General features: G+C 45.3%; 1 protein-coding gene across 2 annotated transcripts in view; it reads right to left on the reverse strand.

The window, feature by feature from the left end:
* Positions 1-19,525, reverse strand: part of LOC126544056 (E3 ubiquitin-protein ligase RNF31-like) — a 93,572-nt gene that overhangs the window by 16,493 nt on the left and 57,554 nt on the right. For both annotated transcript variants that reach the window (XM_055061629.2, XM_050191256.3), the window contains 3 exons: positions 13,414-13,532; positions 3,082-3,192; positions 1,154-1,281 (listed from right to left, as the gene is read on the reverse strand). In XM_055061629.2, coding sequence (XP_054917604.2) covers positions 1,154-1,281; positions 3,082-3,192; positions 13,414-13,532 — 358 coding nt within the window. The remainder of the gene's footprint in view (positions 1-1,153; positions 1,282-3,081; positions 3,193-13,413; positions 13,533-19,525) is intronic.

Here is a 19,525-nt window from a genome sequence, read left to right on the forward strand (position 1 = left end):
GGGCAACTCTGCAGGCGGATGATTATGTCGAGGGCACTGCCCAAGAACTACAAGAACCAGCTATGTTTACAAGCGATGCAGCTCGGAGCGCCTTGAATGCCTAGGTTTTTTTTTTTTTGTTTGTTTGCGCAACCACATGAATCCACTGAAGAATTGAACCTAGGGTAAATAAGAGCATTTGTTACAGCGCACAGGAGGTTTGAAGAGAACGGGAGAGCAACAAGAATTCAATTAGAAGAGCATAGAGCAATACTTCGCATCATGCAGATCTAATGACTTGTTTTCTTATCTGTATTCGTAGTTTTAAAGCTGTTTCATTTATTATTTTTGTAGGGGATGTTTGGTACACCTGGAATAGCAGCCTTCGAGTTTTGAGGATCAGTCATGTTCAGACAAACTTCTGATAGGGCGAACAGATTTTCCCGGTCCCTTCAAACTCGCCTTAGCGAGAATCTACTGCACACACATTTTGAGGCCCAACCGGTATAATAGGAAGTATTTAGGTATGCTTCATTGTTCTATGACGTGAAGTACCGTTTCCCAAGAAAGTGCAATGCGCAGCCCAAATACGCGTGCGAAGTGCACAAGAACAGTCTCCTAGGCTCTCGCATATAGGCATGCGCAACAATGAGCAGCCTGCAGCGCATGAGCGGCGTTTTCACACATCAGGACGGCTGAGCAAATACCGCATTCGGCACCAAGCGTTATCGTCTGCAGTGTTGCCATAGAGTTTCCTAGAAGCACATTGTAGGGAACACTGGGGTGTTTGCTATTTAGACAGCATGCTGGCTGGAAATGGCCAAATTTGCAGGCACACGAGCACGAAAGCTAGCGCATGCGCTGTGCCATGTCTCGAAGCCAGGAGCTTGTTCTGTTAAAGTGTGTAAGAATTGAATTTGACATAAGCCCCCTTACTAGGCATTCAGGTGGTTTAGTTCGGTATATATAGTCTCCCAGATCCGGCACAATTTGGTTTGCGTCTGTGCCGAGTCATGTAATATTCCGAGCGCAATTTGCGCTACAGCAGACCCGTTTTAGGAGCGAGTGCGCGACACCAAACAATGTGGCAATACAACCCCCTCTTCAAGGCTGCAGCAGCCTTGAGCGGGTAAAAAAGAAGAAAAAACAAAGCTATACATATATATGTACATACTCGCACTTTCCCGCCTTCAGTACTTGGACTCCACATGGTGAGTCACGATAGTCATCATTGGTGACACCAACAGAGCATGTGGCCGTTGAATCTTCCGGGACCGTTTCGTCGACAGCAACATTCGCGTCCTGGAAATAGCCAGCACCATACAGTTCAGTAACGCAAATATAACGCATAGGCTTTTTATGTACATGGCAATGCCAATTCAAATGCCAATTCAAATGCCGTAGCCAATGTCTATGGGTCCAGTAATGCTTTTTGATTTTGTATTGTAAATATTGTATTGTAAATATATTGTAAATAAATACTGAATTAATGAACATGAATGAAATATTCCAGGTACAGAGCACATCATACAATCGAACGTAATAATATCATGCAACTTTTGTCAGCGTGATTGATGCCGGTGGCTATAGGTCGGCTTCAGTGTTTTCCATTTAAACCGAAAAGCGCATGCTTAATTTTTCATAGAATTCGGTTTCAAGCGAAAAGGTTCTCCGAAACCAAATTTACAAGACGGCGATAGGCACGCTGCTACGAGCCTACATGCGCTCCGATGCAAGGAGCTTGGTGAGGTCAAGCACACGCTATAGTCTGCCGGCCAAGTAATCGTTTCATAGTGCCTGGCCCGGGTCCATGTAGACTTCACGCAGTGGCCACTGCGGCGGTTGAATTGGGCAAGTTCAATGATGCTGACGCAGGGTCTCATCTGCCTAGTCATTGTTTTTTTTTTCTGCTGGATCTCTGTATACCCGCCTCATGTTACAAATAAAGTATCATTCATTTCGTGTTCAAAAATCAAATACGCGCACATCTAACTCCTGCACAGTGACGACTACTTATGCCATTGGGCCGCTAGTAGAGAGTGTCTGGAAAACTCATCATTCCGTGTGTTGGATACAACCAAAGTGTTTAACTGCAGTATTCACAGTCACACAGCCCATTTCAGCGCCAACAAAATTAATGAACCAGCCCAAAGTCGAGGAGTCAGGGAGGCAGACGCTTTTATGTTTGTTTTTTGTTTTTTTGTTTTTTTTACTTCGTCAGGTGAATGTCATGTTCGAGTGTTGGATACTTGTTCCTTTTCCCGCGACTCCGAGGAACGGGCGCACTCGCCGCAAGAGTGACGCAGAAACCGCGGAGGGCGTAGCGCACCTTGTCCGCCGGCTCTCGACGCGACCGCAACTTGCGATCGGCGCATCCCACATAGTTGTCCCTGTGCTTCGTCAGAAGCATTGGTCGCACATGGCGCTAATCACCAGCACTTGAGGAATTTTTACGAAGGCAGTGATTCATCCACGCGCATTTTACGAAATGTTATCCACCGAAAAGAGCCGGTGGCAATTCTATTTAGAAGAATTATACAACTAAAGAAAAAGAATTTCCGGCTGGAAACAAACCGAAAAAATGCACTAAATTTGAGGGAAAAGTGAGAATGCTGAACCCTAGATATAACGTTCGTGTGCGCGCGCGCTATACGTTTAAATCCTTTCAGTTAAAGCAAGTTGCGGCAAATCTTCTCCCTGCTTCCGCTCTTCTTCAATTGAAATCAAAAGAAGAAAGAGCCACTATAAAATAGCGGCCGCTACAACTTTTCACATATCAGTAATAGTAATCGTAATAAAATATTGTTAATTCATGATAAATGTAACGGGTTCGGCTCTTACTGTGCAACACAATCAAAACAATATAATGTTCCGAAGACGTGCTTTCCAGAGGCCGTGCCCACAAACATGTCGTTATGCCATCAACATCACAGAGCCAGAAGTGATCATCAATTTATCCAACAGCAGCAAACAATGTCCTCGTGAAAAAAAAAAACGCAAGCAATGTTTAGTTTATTAACAGATCATGTTTTTCTTCAACTGCGCCCCACATTTAGGTGAATAAAATATATATTAAACAATCCGTTGCGGAGCTATACATACCTTGAGGAATTTAACGAGATCTTCATGCGAGTAATCTCTAGTGTAGAAAAAGCAATTCCTTGGGTGGTGACCGTGCATGCCTAGGCTCTTGCAAGCTTCGTTGCCGCATGCCTGTCGAAGAAAAAATACCACCAGCAATGAGAACCGATTTGGGAACAAAATAAAAGTAAAGCGAAGTCTAGAGAAGGATAGACAACATAGTCTAGAACGAACGAATTCTAGAGATCACGAGTAATATGGAAACAAAAAAAAGAGAAACTCAGTGCTATTCCATTCTGTGAAGGTGAATGACCAGAGTAGCTGTATATAGTGTATAACTATATTGATTCAAATAAAGACAAATACCACATGAATTGTCATTTTTTACTGTCTTTGTTATTTCGTCACTAAGGCGACTATAGCTTCGCGGTCTATATGCTAGACTCCGCGTTAGAAGCCTCACGCCGTCGTTCTTCGAAGGCACGCTATTCTTCCTCGGTCCGCACAATACGCGGACAACCCATTACACGGCCGGAACGCAGCTGAGATAACGTGCCTAAACACTGCGTGACGTCACCATACAAAAAGACACACCCATTGGCTATTTTCAGTTTGCCGTTGTAGTTTTATTTTATTTGTTATTATTTCGTTTGCAGGTAGACGTCATTGTAGTGTCATCTACGGACGACGCACAGGTGGCGAGTGGCGAGGATGCGCCGCAGCTGTGAGGCGAGCGCGGACGACGCACAGGAGTGGGGAGGGTGCACCGGCGATTACGCGTGTGCTTTGTTATCGAAACTACGGCGTTTTTTTTTTTATTTGTTTTTTTGTCCACGCGCTCGGTCTACGCACCATCTACGCTAGTTTCCAGCGATCCGCTGGAAACTAAAGTATGTGAGCTCCGCTGTAAAAAGCAAGAAGAAAAAAATGAAAGGCAGGAATCTTTTCTGACGTACTGTACACAGTTAAAGGTGGGCAGAAGAAAGAAATTATCAACAGAGAAAGCGAGACAGATAACCCGAGAAGCATACACTTGCCTTGCCTACTCAGGAGAATTAGGATAATAGATGGATGAAAGAACTTGTTCCCTGAACGCATGCTAGCAGAACGAAAAAGTTAAGTTGTCAAATGCAATCCCACAGGGCAGTCAGTTTTCAGAGCCTTCAGAGATTCTCGCGACGATGAAAAGCGCGGTCGGTGTTACATTATTTTGTCTGTCGACAAAGGCCGGTCATACAATCGTGCTTATGCGATAGAAAACGAGTTTCTTAACTTTAAACTGAAGACAGTCACGCAATAGGTGATGGATGGTTTTGATGCAACCGGACAGCGCACGCAGCACTGTCAGCCATTTCTATGCGAACGTAGTAGGCGTCCATAAATGCAACTTCGAGTCAAAGCCTACACATGAGAGTTGCCTCCCGTCGAGAAGGCCATCAAGCATACCGTACGATTCAAATATGACCTATAACCCACTGCTGCAATTCAAATATTTAGTTTGTTCCATTTCAATTAAAAGTACAGTGACCACACGCACAGAAATATCGACGGATATTATAGAAGGTCAGACTGTGCTGTGGTTGACCCGACAAGATCAATGATAATACGAGTAATTATTTCACATACTACGTACGACGTTGAAAAATGATGGAATCCTGACTTCTCATTTTATTGATCGAAAACGTTCGAAGCAATGGGTCATATTTTGAAATTCCAAACAAGTTTCACAGTGTCTACAGCCATCCCTCCGACGCGGCTACCAACGACAGCTGGTTCGTGTACGTGCCTGTGTAAGTACCTACACATATTACATCGCATACACCCCACAGGCTACTGGGACGAATGCCCGTGGTGCGGGGCCGCACCGACCCTATACCACATTACGTGGGAGTGCACACTATACAACATAGAACACCCCGACACGAATATCACGAAGGAGCAATGGGAGGCACAGCTGTCCAGCTTGGCCCTCGACGACCAGCTCACGCTGATACGGAGAGCTGAGAAGATGGCAAGAGCCAGCGGAGCCCAGGACTAGGGGCCCCGACCATTAGCGATTCTTCTGATTATTATCTTAATAAAGGTCCGTCCGTCCGTCCGTCCGTCTGTCCGTCCGTCCGTACATGGGCAATTAAGGCATACTCTGCGTACTCCCATGCGCTTGACCTGTCGGTTCTTGCCTCCTCCCAATGCATTTTGTACCTTGTGTCCCTCTTAACGAATGAGCATAGAAGCGTATCTTTATAAGCGCGATAGGAATACAATGATCTTCTTGTGATGTTCAAGCGATTGATCTGGTCGACCTCAACCACTGGCCAAATATTCCGCAGTGGACGGACATCCACTAAGAGATAGCTTTGTGACTTCGTTTTCCGTGGGGATGCAGCTCCATTATTTCTACCATCTGTTGACAGACAGACAGACAGACAGACAGACAGACAGACAGACAGACAGACAGAGACAGACAGACAGACAGACAGACAGACAGACAGAGACAGACAGACAGACAGACAGACAGACAGACAGACAGACAGACAGACAGACAGACAGACAGAGACAGACAGACAGAGACGGACGGACGGACGGACGGACGTCTTTGCGGGCTGCGTAACAGTACCCACAGAAACAGTTTGTGTGTACGTGCATGTGTGTGTAGTTTGATTTCTTTTTTTATTTTTATCCTTCTCTCTCTCACCTATCGCATCCCCTTGGCCCTCCCCCAGTACAGGGTAGCCAACCGGAGAGAATCTCTGGTTAACCCCCCCGTCTTCCCTTTGCCTCTCTCTCTCTCTCTCTCTCTCTCTCTCTCTCTCTCTCTCTCTCTCTCTCGTGCGACGACTGGTGAGGGTGTAACAAGCCTAACTCTCAACAAAAACAGTGTTACTGATGTTAGCAAGGCATGCCGGCAGAATTTATATTACTATGGTTCCATGGGACCCAAGAAAATCAAGTTCACAAGCGTGGCGGTTTAGTCAGGTTGATAATCCATGTTGTAGCGATAGTTCCAAGTGCCTTATTTTTGTGACACTGAGACCGCTTTTTATACCCAACAAACAACGGCCCGAGCCCCAGTGGGAAAAACAAAACGCTAAAAAACAAGTTACATGCCCATTTCGTTAATTGTTTCTTCTTTCTCAATTTTTTTTCCAGTGTCAGTAGTTTATCACTGATAGTGTATATATGTATACAGTTTCCCACGTAACTTTAACCAAACGAAATGCCAAGTAGCTGGACATACCCAAGGTAATGTTCTTTGCCGTCGCTTGGAGATACTCAGATTATTTTTTTGAATTCCGCCTAATCACATAGTCTTAATCAACTTCTCCAACATTGTAATTAGACGAAAAGTGTCAATGAGAAAATTGTAGAGCGACATGGAAATCTCCCGATCTCCCGATATATATATATATATATATATATATATATATATATATATATATATATATATATATATAAAGAGAGAGACAGAGAGAGAGAGACAAAGGAAAGACAGGGAGGTTAACCAGAGATTATCTCCGGTTGGCTACCCTGTACTGGGGGAGGGGCAAGGGAATGCGATAGGTGAGAGATAGAAGGATTAAAAAAAGGAAAAAAACCTATACACATACACGCACGTACACACGAACTGTTTCTGTGGGCACTGTCACGCAGCCCGCAAAGACGTTCCTAGTCTTACACAGTGTCACCGTACAATCCTACGGCACACAGCGTACAGTCACAATCTGTCAGAAAGTCCAGTGTCCTTTAAGTACCGCAGCAGCGCCTTCATAGCGGATCGCGTTGATGTTCGCGTAGGCCAGTTTCCAAGGAACTTGTTTTCTGTCATTGGGCGCTTGTCCAGTTTGTCTAGGGTGGCTGAGAGGGCTGCTCTTTGCGGGTTGAAACGAGAGCACTGACAAATAAGGTGCGCGATTGTTTCATTGCACCCGCAGAAGTCACAAAGTGGGCTGTTGGCCATTCCGATAAGGAAAGAGTAGGCATTTGAAAATGCTACTCCAAGCCATAGACAGCTTTCTGCTCAGCTTTCTGTTGCTCAATAAGTGCTACATAAAAGTTTTTCTGAGCGTAAAGAAGCCCGGCTGCATTTACGCTATACCATGACGTAGCTGTAAACTTGATTGTATCCAGGATGCTTAACTTCACGTATCTTGCTTGGTCATTTTCTTAAGAAAACATCGAAATAAAATTCCACTGAAGAAAGTAAGGAAAACAAGAGGTAAAAGGCAGGGAGCTCAACCAAATTAAGTGTCCGGTTGGCTACTGCACAGGGGGATGGGGTAAGGGCAGAAAAGATAAGAAAACAAGCTAAAAGAAGGAGTGCATCAGTTTGCGCATTCTATAGTTTTTCAATGAATCTAGTTTCCTTCAAAAAGCACACTAGCGCTTTTAAAGCAGTTCTTGCCGACGTCGGCTCAAACCAGGGTCCAAGAATTCTGGCTTTCGTAAGGAGATGGTTGTCAGACTTATCAAGCGTAGTGCTGAGGACTTTTCTTTGTGCATTTAAATGACGACAATCCCACAGAAGGTGCACTAACTTCCCACAGAAGGTGCGCTAACTTATCTTTGCGCCCGCAAACTTCACATTCTGGACTTGTGGCCGTTCCCATGTGGCCATTTTACGCATTGCTAAAAGCTACTCCAAGCCATAGGCGACAGATGAGCGTTACCTCCCGTCGTGGTAAGCCATGTAGAAGGCGGAGCTTCAGATCTGGATTCAGAGAACAAAGGCGCTGGTTTTTAAGATCTTCCGAATTCCATTGGGCCAACGTAAGCTCGCGAGCAACCGCAGGGAACTTTCCCTCAGAGTCTGTTCTTCACAGCCGGATAGCGACGCAATCAGCACTGGTATGGGAAGATCTAGCAGCTGCGTCTGCATGCTCGTTTCCGAGGTACCCCAATGACTTAGCAATCATTGAAATACGATGTCATGTCCTTTCTCAACTTCCCGATGGTAAATTTCACGTTTGTCCGCGACAAGTCACTCGTGAGGCTCACGGCGTAATGCAGACAGCAAACTCTGGAGGGTAGCCTTGGAATCGCAGATGGAAAATTTCTGGGGAGTTTCTTGATTGATAAATTGAATTACTGCACGCCGAGCTGCAAGATCGACGGTCGTCGTTGACGTCAAGCGTGATGTCTTGAATTTTATCACTGCATATTTTTTGCTGGGACAAATGCTGCAGCTGCTGAACTGGGGTGCATGACCGACCCATCGGTGTAAACATGTAAGCGGTCACCGTGTACCTAATGTAATAGCAATGATGCTGCCTGCTTCAATGCTTCTGATGGCATTTGTGCTCTTTTCTTGATGCCTGGAATGGTGAGGCATACTCAAGGTGAATGCAATGAAGGCCATGCTGCTGCGACGTAATTGGATGGTAGCGACACTCCGTGAGTGGTCTGGGGGACTACAACACAATCGAATTTTTCGCGGCTATTAGTAATGCAAAAAAGAATTTTGAGAATAATTGAGAATGTGGCACTCCGGCATTCTACTGTGGAGCTCTTTAAAAATTTTAAATAATTAGAGTACAAGACACATATGAGCATAAATTGTTGCGTGAATATCGCGTTAACTATGACTGTCATAATTCTATCTTCATGGGTTTGGTGAATCTCCATTTGAAGGAAGCATCATATGCCACTAGAACAACAGAAATATGGAATGTTCCATATTGTCACACTGGCTATGGTCGGCAAATGCTCCGAAACAAACTTCCACGACTACTAAATGATTTTAATAAAAAACAAATCGATATTCGCGAAGCAACATTATCTGACTTGTACACATATTTTCTAACCTAACATTGACCACTAGAGCTGTTTACGATTGCTATTTAATTGTATTGTTTCAATGTCACTATTACTAAGCGTACATTGTTATGAAATGTGCTGTCATTCGATGCTGAGGTGAAGTAAAGTATGTTAACGAATGATGCCCTACGTAGGACAGTAACTAATGTGTTTAATTCTATGGTTTTGTCAAGGTTTATGGCAATGTTGTGCTTAATATGATGGTTTTGTAAAAGTGTACGACCATGTGAACAGGACGTGTGTGCCTCTGCTGTTGTCTTTGCCAGCGTGGGGGCGAAGGACTCCCTCAAGCCATCCTTGAATGGCTTTTCCCTTCGCCTCCCATCACATATATATGTGATAAACCAATAAAGAATCAATCAATCAATCAATCAATCAATCAAATGGCTTAAACTCGTATGCGGCCTAGTTGGCAGGCAAGCAAGATGGTGAAAGGGTATCCTTGCGACATGTTGAATGTGCAATCTTAGAGCGTTAACTGCAATGTATGTTGCTATTGGCACGCGCTATGGCGATTGTGGCTGCTGTCGATGCACAATCGAGGAGGCCGAGGCACGTCCGTACAACTTGGGCTTCTATACTCTGGAGTGTGCGAAAGTTCGTTTTACTAATGCTACCCAGCACGGGCAGGCTGTATCTCAGGAAGCATATAAATAATGCAGGGTATAGTTGAAGCATCGATTGCACAGGTGCTCCCCAAGACTTTCCGCCGACATATTTGAATACATGGGCTATTTCAGTCAACCTCTTCATATATTTGCGCTTCTGCGCTTGGTGCAAAACGTGGCAAATGAACATTAACTGTAGTAAAACAGTCGTGATGTCATTTTCCAATAGACAGAGCTCCTTCTCATTCGGTTATTCTCTGGATGGCACCTAACTTAAAAGAGTGTCTCAGTATAAATACTTATGCGTCATTCTAACTGAACATCTTTCATGGTCTAAATATATTGAATATGCAAACGGGAAAGCCCTAAAAAATTTTGGTTGTTTGCGCCGCACTTTAGCTAAGACCCCCCCGCGAGACTAAACTGCTATTATATAAAACGCTAATTCTCCCTGTTCTAGAATATGCATCTGCCGTTGGGTTCCCCTACGAACAATGCGAAATAAGCTTGCTCACTAACGTTCGACGAAAATCTATCCGTTTCATTTGCCAAAATTACAGCCGTACTTTCTCACCAACACAGGCTCAACAATCTGAACATTGAACCATTACTTTCACGTTATCACATTGAAGCCTTAAAACTTTTATATGCAATTAATAACTCCACCTCTGGTCTTTCTGACTAACTATATCACATTTACTAACGCAAGTTGTACCCGTAGCTCCCACGTCTTGAACATAACACCTACTTATGCCCGTACTAACACATTCAAGTACAGTTTTTCTTTCATGTACAATGGAGCTTTGGAATTCACTACCCGGTGACATTCGTTCACTATCACTAAAATATTTCATAGCTGCCACCGGTAGGCACTTCGCTAACATGTAAAGCACTTCTTTTTGATCATTCATCTTTTTTTGTGTTTATGTGTGTTTTTAATGTATAATGTATAGTAATGTATAATGTTCGCTCTCCTGCTATAGCCCTATATTGGGCTGCAGTATATGTAAATAAATAAATAAATATGTAAGTAATAAGTGGCGTCCAAGACAAATCACGGTCGATAATGACTCCAAACGGTGCTTTGGGTTGTCAGCAATTACTTGTCCATTTATGTATGTAAAATATGGAGTCAATGTTTTGCGTGTAAATACGACTAATTGGTGGTTTTCTGAGAAGAGTTCTAGGCCTTTCGTATGTAGGTAAGAAGCCGTTTGTGGGACCGCCTTCTGCAGACTCGCTCGTATCTGCGGACATGTCACGCCGGACGCCCAGATGCAGATATCAACTGTATAGATATATATCTGGACCATCCTTGGCAATGACCTAACAAGGAGTAAGAGTGCTATGTTGAAGAGCGTGGGGCTTAACACTCCGCTTTGCGGCCCACCTTTGCTAGTTAGATGGTGGGATGCCATTTCATCTTCGGTAAGCCCGAAGGATCTATCCTCCAGATAGCTGTGAATCCAGAGCACTGCACGGCCACCAATGCCCACATCAGTCAAAGCATCGAGGATTGCTTGGTGTGCTACACTACACTTTTACAAATTTGCACCCTTTGGGGCGTATCTTGTACCACAACAATAATCATCTGCCTTGCCCGCATTTTCTTTCTGTAACACTGCGAGCCTGGTACTGCCAAGTCACGAACAGCATGCGCGTTATCAGCGTGACATAGCATTCTCGACAGGAAAGTAGCGAGCGCAGCGTCTTAAAGAAAGAAAACGCGAGCAAGGCAGATGACGATTATTGTTGGGTGACGAATATGCACCCCGAAGGGTGCAACTGTTTTGAGAGCATCATATGCGCCTTTGACATCAAGAAACATCGTCACCGTTAATTGTTTCATGCTCCTTTGATGTTGAATAGGTGTTACCAAATCAATCATGTTATCGATGAATGCCCGACCGCGCGGGAAGCCCGCCATTGCATTCGGATATACCTCATTATGCTCTAAGTATACCATTCAAGGCACGTTAACACCATCCCTTCAATTAGTTTCCTAATGCAACTGGCAAGGGCGATGGGACGGTACGATGCCAAGTCTAATGAAGATTGAGAACTCTTAAGTAAAGGTATACTAGAGGACTGGTCTTCCACTCACAAGGAATCAATCCTTCGCGCCAGGATTCGTTGTATCTGTTCAAGAGTACACTACGGGCTTTTTGGTTAAGGGTTCCAAGTGCCTTGCATGTGACTCCGTTGGGCCCTGGCGATGATTACTTCCTACAAGTCGCCAGCGCAGCTTCTAGCCGCTGAAATCATGCTTGCCATGTATTGCGCTGGTGGCGCCGCAATGTAGCCGGTGACGCTTACCGACACTCGCCAGCCCGCAAGTTACATATTTCATATTGTCTGATGAATTATTCGAGACTCCCAAACGTAATGCGTTTTACATCATTCATACTGACCAAGAATTGAACTTTCTCATCCTACACAAATGCGTGTCAACTGCAATTCTATCATCAAGAATCAACTATGTGCAATCGAAAGGAGATGGCACAGACTGATCGAGTATGTCAAAGGTTGTATGCGCAGGCCGTGTAAGTGAAACCATGGCCTCGTTTGTGGTACGTGATCTGCGACAAAAAAAGTAAGGTATGCTTAACGCTAAAGCATCCCAGTACGCTTTCAGTCCTTTTATATACTATATCTACAGTCGAACCATACATAACACATATCATATCTACAGTCGAAAGGCGAATTACCTATATTGAACACGCGAAACTTGTTGACCAATGTTCATGCAAAATACCTCGCGAAAAGCGAACAGGACATTGAATATATCGAACTCTAGACGTCCGCTGCCAGCGCCATAAACCCCTTTTGCATGCCGTGGACGCAGCGCTTTTTTTTTTTCATGCATTTATTTTTGAGCGTGCGCTCAAATAACGCTCGGAAGCGTATCAGAAACGAATTGGAATATCGAGATCCTATTGAATCCCCATTCTTAGTGACGCCTACAAGCTGTTTAAGGCGAGGTCTTTCCTCAAAAAATACATACCTTCCTTGCTCATTTTCTCCGCTGAAGATTTTTATGTATATAACGAACACCGTGCACAGAATTTCAAATTTGTTATAGCTGAGTTTGCCTATATTTAGTTACCTGATATATCGAACTATATTTAGCACATAACTTGTTCATTATAAACGGCTTCGACTTTAATCATCTTAGTGGTTACACCAGTTTCTCAGCTCGGAAAGCATGAAAAAAAAAAGTTTCTCGGAAATCGGGTACAAGCGCAAAATTATCTAGTCCACTCGGTATACAGCGCGTAAAATACCAGGTGCATCAAAGAGAATTTTTTTTTTTTACTTTGGTCAAGCTCATGCATTATATTGCTAACAAACTCTGCTATTCAATACGCTTTAGCATTGAGACCACCGATAAACATCAACGTGCAATATTCGGCGTGGGAAAAAAATGAATTATGGGGTTTTACGTGCCAAAACTACGATCAGATTATGAGGCACGCCGTAGTGGAGGACTCCCGAATAATTTGGACCAGCTCAGGCTCTTTAAAGTGCACCTAAATCTAAGTATACAGGTGTTTTCGCATTTCACTCCCATTTAAATGCGGCCGCCTTGGTCGGGATTTGATCCCGCTACCTTGTGCCTAGCAAATCAACACCATAGCCACGAAGCAACCACAGCGGGTTCGGCGTGCGAAGACAACCTGTTTCTTCGTTTGTACGAAACTGGATTCATACTCTTCTCGGGCACTTGTAGAAGTTCTTCGTTGAATAAGCTTTTACAACTTCCCGAATAAAGGTGTATATATATCGCGCTGTTTCGGTGCCATCAAAACAATATCCACGCATAAAATACATTCAATGCACTTTCACGTGAAGAAAACTATGATGAATACGACATTATTGTGCTGAAGTATCGCATACACGCATCCACAAAATATAAGCAACGCTGTCTCACCTGTCCCTTCCAGAATTCTGTCTTGCAGCATTCGCAAAACTCTTTCTTGCACTTCGCGCATGTGAAGTGGGCACAGCCGCCTCTGGCTTTAAAGTACGGCATTTTGCAATTGGGGCACACTGAAATCGTGGACAAGAAAAAATAAATATTTTAGGTGATGTCGCTGTAATTTGAGTTTATTCACACTGACAACAAATACACAAGTGTGCACCTCCAGGGAAGATTATAATGCGTGCCAAGACCCCATAAAGGAAATGAGATACACTCAAGAAGCCAGACAGCTATAAGAACATACGATTAGGCGAGTTGGTTAGACAGTGCCATTTCCAGCATAACAACGAAAAGACAAAGCAAGATAGAGCACTGTCTGGTCTATTCGGTTGTCCCGTCTTTGCGCTGGAAATATCACCAAGGCCAGACAGTTGACTAGCCAGTCACTCGGTACTGAACAGTCCAAAATTTGCAAAGACCTTTAGCAAGACGGTCTTCGGAACCTGTTTAAGTAATGTATGATTAGCATAACTTGATATGGTATGGTGCCACGCTTTCAATTAACTGTTTATTAGCCGGCACTCTCTGCTCGGCTAGTTCGTGATTGTGTCTAAGCATGATAAATGTCTAAGGGCAAAGCGAGCAAGCAGAGGAAAAAAACTGTGGTGTTTGCCGTTGTCAGGGAAGCCGTTTTTTGTGCGCGAGCGTGTATGTGTAAGGGGAAGGGAGGGGAGGGGGGTTCCAAAGAATTTCCACCACCTGGGGTGCTTTACCGTGCACCGAAATTAAGCAAACGAGCGCTTTTGCATTCCAGCCCCAAAGGAATGCAGCCACCACGACCGATAATCGAACCCGCGACCTCGTGCTAGTAGCACAAAGAGCATTCAAGAAACAGACGGAAAATACTGTCTCTTCGCTTTCTTGTCTTATTCTCGCATGTTGTTCTCGCCACGTTGAGCCACCACTTTATATAACCTAGTAGTTGTATCTTTTCGCATTTTCTGCTCAACAGTACTTGCGAAAATCAGCAGACTAGCAAAGTCTTACGAGTCTGAATTTCAGATAAAACAACCTGAATCGAAGTCCAGCGAATAAAATAAGGCTTCCAATCTCCATCTTGTTAAGACGAATTAGGTTTGACTGGACGCAAGATTAAAAAACAGCAGATTGCAACGATTCCCGGCTCTGAAATCATTTCCTACAACAGCAGCAGTCACGCACAGTGGCCCCGCCAACTTCACCGCGATGCGCATAACGTCGTCTTCGTCCACTACAGTGTTGTCTTCTGTGGCATCAACATACATGCGCAGGTGCCTGCGAAGCGCACAAATTAACGAGCGATAGCTGAATGCCTTAGCATGGTCCTACTCTCAACTGCACACTGCCGCAGTGTCACGAGTTCGATCTTCAGTGGCGCTGGTGGGCAAACTTTTGCTTTATTGCGATAGCACTTATATGGACACTCCAGGCACATTTCTGCCATGGCCATCGAAGTCGCCGTCGCCGTGATGTTTCGCACAAATTCCAAGGGCGTTAACATCCTCGTCGCGCGCCGTATGCTGTATGTACGAGTGAAAGCGTGCGATGCTGAGCTGTCTTCTGTCGTGCGCAAGGCACCGGAGGGAGGGGAGGGCCGGGGGGGGGGGAGGAGGGGTTCTACTCCGGTGGCTGCCACATATGGCGAGGCCGCGCGTGCCCTATCTAGGAAGCGATCTGCGATTGATGCAGAGTGCGCCGAGTGCTGATAGCTTCATGTGTGCTGGTTTTTCGCCGCTTATTTCACGTTGAAGAGGGAGGCAGCACGAAGGTCAATTCGCTCGCTAGTGCTGCGGCGCTTCCTCACTCCAGCGTTTTGACAAAGAGTTTCCGCGGCCATCCAATGAAATGTGTTCATGTTTGCGCGTGCGCGCGTGACACCATGCTTGTTAACTGACTCAGTAAACAAAGGCTTACAAGTTTATACGAACGATAAACTACTATTCTTACTTCGTATAGCTGTCTGCTAATTTGCAGTCGCAATCGATGCTTCGTCTTTCGGGCGAAGCTGCAACTTTTTTCATTCTCCCTATTGCGAGAGCACAGCTAACGAAGAGGTGGCACGTAGACGATGACGTAACGAAACAGACTAACGGGCGAACGCAGAAATCCCTGCATTGAGCTGTAAGTCGCAGTAAAGAACGCACGCGCACACTCAAGAAAGCTAGCATTATTACATGTGGGCAAAAGGTGACCATTCGAAACAATTAAACTTGTTTGTGGACCTAAGAATACAAAACATGTCATATCACGCCATAGCATTTTGTAGTAATAATGAAACTCAAAGTAACGAAGTGTTTTTTGCGACTGCGCAACATTCAAGAATCATCCGTCACAGTGGCGCAGCGATTATGGTATTCCGTTGCTAAACACGAGGTCATGGGTTCGATTCATTCTAGCGTGCAGAGAATGCAAAAGTGACTGCGTACTCAGCTTATAGGTACAGTGTCCTACCCAAGGTTGTACCTTGCAGCCGACATGTAGCTTTGCAACTTAAAATCACTGTCAAGAGCAGAAACCCCCTCCCTCCTGCCCCGCAGGTAGTATGCCCATCGCAGTGCAAATACCATACATTTAATTGCGTTTCTGTCTCACTTGCAAGCTGCACAATAGAACAGAAGCACTCTTAATTCGAATACCCTCTACGTGTATAAAAGCTGGTTGTTACAGCAGCTGCCTGGAATTAACTTTTGTTTCAAGATGCCTCAGTGCCAGTGTGAAATGGTTCACGGACAACGAAACGCATGGTAGTGACCACGTTCCAACATATGTTAAAATCGACGGCATACGCAAGTCACACTCTACTACAGTTCTTCATCACATCGACTGGCCTAAATACACGTTGCTCATGGAGAAGAATTGCCAAGAGATCCAGGACTGTCTACCTGGCAACATCGAGAAGTTAATTAACACCGCTGCTCAAGAAGCCACAAGATCTTTTAGGCCTATTCCTAAGTTTTCTGAATTCGAAGCAGAATTGGAGCGGCGTCGAGCAATCCGCCGTCGCGCGGAACGAAGGTACAGGCGCACCAAGTCCATCTACGACCTAAGGGAGGCGAGACGCATGCAGAAGAAAATGCAGCGTCGGATCAACTCCCTGCACTCTCTAAGATGGTAAACCTTCTTTGATTCCCTTGATCCGCATAAACCCATGTCACATATATGGAGAACGGTGCGTGTTCTTCGAACATCACCGCAACAACGCCACCCCTTCAAATGCCTGGCTTTCTACCAAGGTCGCAAGAGATCGACGTAGGGGAGGACTTCTGTTTCAAGGTCGCTGGTCTACCGCCATGGTTCACTACACGTGATCCCCGTGATGTTCCAATCTCGAGGGATTCTCGTATGGACAATCTGTTTTCCATCGAGGAGTTGCAGGCGGCGTTGGCAGCGTGCAGACGTTCCTCATCGCCTGGGCCTGACGGGGTGACATACGCAGCTCTCGGACACCTCGGTCAAACAGCCCGGCATGCACTTCTAGACGTGTACAATAATTCATGGCGTGAAGGAGTAGTTCCTGCTGCATGGAAGTCCAGCCGCCTTGTGCCTCTGCTGAAACCAGGTAAATCACCCCAAGACGTGGCGTCTTATCTTCCCATTGCTCTGGCCAGTTGTCTAGGAAAGGTGATGGAGAGGATGGTGCTGATGCGTCTAGAGTGGTATCAAGAACACTACAAGTTATACCCTGACGCTATGGCAGGCTTTCGACGCGGACGCTCTTCTGTAGACAACGTCATAGATCTTGTCTCGTCTGTTCAGCACGAAAAAAGCCTCAGGAGGCTGTCAGCGGCGATGTTCCTGGATGTTAAAGGCGCTTATGACAACGTAACCCATCAATCCATCCTGGACGCCTTGGGCGATGTCGGCCTAGGCGGCCTTGTTTTTCGATGGATATCCAGCTTCTTGAAGGACAGGTCATTCTTTGTGCAAACAGAGGATGGTGCGTCATCACAACACAACACCTACCGTGGCATACCACAAGGCGGAGTCTTGAGCCCCACTCTATTTAACCTCGTGGTCATCAACCTAGTTCATACCCTTCCGCAATCCGTCCATGTGTCGATATATGCAGACGATATATGCATTTGGTCATCAGGAGTGACGCGTTCCCAGGTGCGCGCCAGACTTCAAAAACCGGCCACACTAACATCAGCTTATCTTCGAGCGCGAGGTCTGGAGGTGTCCTCCGAGAAGTGCTCTATAGTCGCTTTCACGTGCAAAGCAATGAAACCGTACGTTATCAGAATTAATGGACAGCCAATTGCCTACGAGAAGACGCACCGCTTTCTAGGAGTGATAATAGATCGAGACCTTTCCTGGAGTCCTCATATCTCCTACCTAAAAAGGAAATTAATCATGATAACCCACGTGCTCAGATTTGTTGCGGGAAAGTCATGGGGTGCGTCTGTGAGTGCGATGCTCCAACTCTACAACGCACTGTTCCACGGTCTCCTGCGCTATACGCCTCGTGCACCGCCTATAGAGGCGCCACTGATGGCCACCTAGCGGGCGCTTCCAACAATACGCGCGGGAGCAGTAGCAGACGACAACCCTTTGCAGCAAGGACGGCTGAAGTTCGCGGCTGGGATTTCTTTTGTGTTCGGGTGCCAGACTGCTCCTTCTGCGGTGACAGCTGTAGGGAAGACGCTGACCTCTGTGGGATCGGGTATGAACACGATGTTACCGGTGTTTGGGACAATATGGTCCACATACGTGCCAGGTGCGTCCCGCTGACAAACGCCATGAACCCCATTTACATGAAGTGGAGCTCATGTTAACTAGCCGATAAATTTTGGTGAGTAATGCGATGTCTCGATAGTTTTTTCTTTAATTCTATCCTTGCCGTAATGCTGCTTCTGTACCTCAATAATAAGCACCCGTCGTTAGTGCAGACTTATATCAAATAAATCCGCACGGTGCGATGTCTGCATATGCCGTTGGGATTTTTCTGCCGAAGAATACATGTCACATCGCCGAATAGGTGAAGTCAAAGTCGCCTCATGAAGAGTACTTGCGAATTTATTGATGGAAACACGTACACTAGTCAACGAAGTCCCCAAACGCACGTGTTAATAAAAGCGCGTGCTAGTGCTGTACCGCCGATGCAATTTCTGCTGCATACGCCGATGAACTCCCGATCCCACTGCAGTTTTTGCAATTTTAAATTCCCCAAGGGAGCTGCTTGGAAACGCACAAAGCTAAAATCTGACTAACGTTTCAGTGGTTTTTTTTTATTTTACTAGAGAGAGGTGCCACATGATATATTTAAAGGCAGAGCAGCGCCAGTCAAATAGATGAGCGCTGGAGGCAGGGCCGGGTTTAGTCTTCTGCGGCGTAAGAATAATAAGAAAGAATTCAGTTGAATAGAAAATTCACATGCAAGAAGGGACTGCGCTGTGACACAAACAAATCACTCGGCGTCTTATCTCTGCTCAGACAGCATCGAGGTGTGATGACTTCCCAAACGTGACGCGAACTTTTCAGTGAAAAATTGAACAAAAATGCCATATGCAGCAACTATTAGCAATTCTCGCTCTGAACTACCTATTTTCTAAACACATTTCCCAAGAAACCACAATATCTAAGATGCCCTCGGGCGAAATGAATAAAGCTGTTAAATAATCACTTGCTTGGTGTCATTCCGATAAGGCACAGTGTGACTTATACCCTTTACAAACGAGGCAGGGTGAAAACTTTGCAGCTCAAAAGAATCAACAACAGTTATGCATGAAGCAACTAGCAGCAGCTAAACATGTGCGAAGCCACGCATAAAATAGATGTAAAAACATGAATTGCACGGCAGCTGGGGCGAGGATTTACCGCGCCACATAAAACCAACAAGTTCAGTTCTTGCAAACTTCAGTAGTTTTAACATACAATACAATGCGTCGTGCAGTCGTGCTGCCTAGATAGCGCAACGCGGTAAAGAAGCGGAAAACAATATAAGCGGCAAACGGCATTCCGAACTTTAGCTAAATGCCTCTAAACCACATGCTGCACTGCAGACGAACTTCGTCGCTTACGCGTCTAACTATGATCAAGTGGGGAAAAAAAACACCGACGCGGCAAAGGAAAGGATGAGACA

Source organism: Dermacentor andersoni, chromosome 1, assembly GCF_023375885.2.
Source record: "Dermacentor andersoni chromosome 1, qqDerAnde1_hic_scaffold, whole genome shotgun sequence".
Taxonomy (NCBI): Eukaryota; Metazoa; Arthropoda; class Arachnida; order Ixodida; family Ixodidae; genus Dermacentor; species Dermacentor andersoni.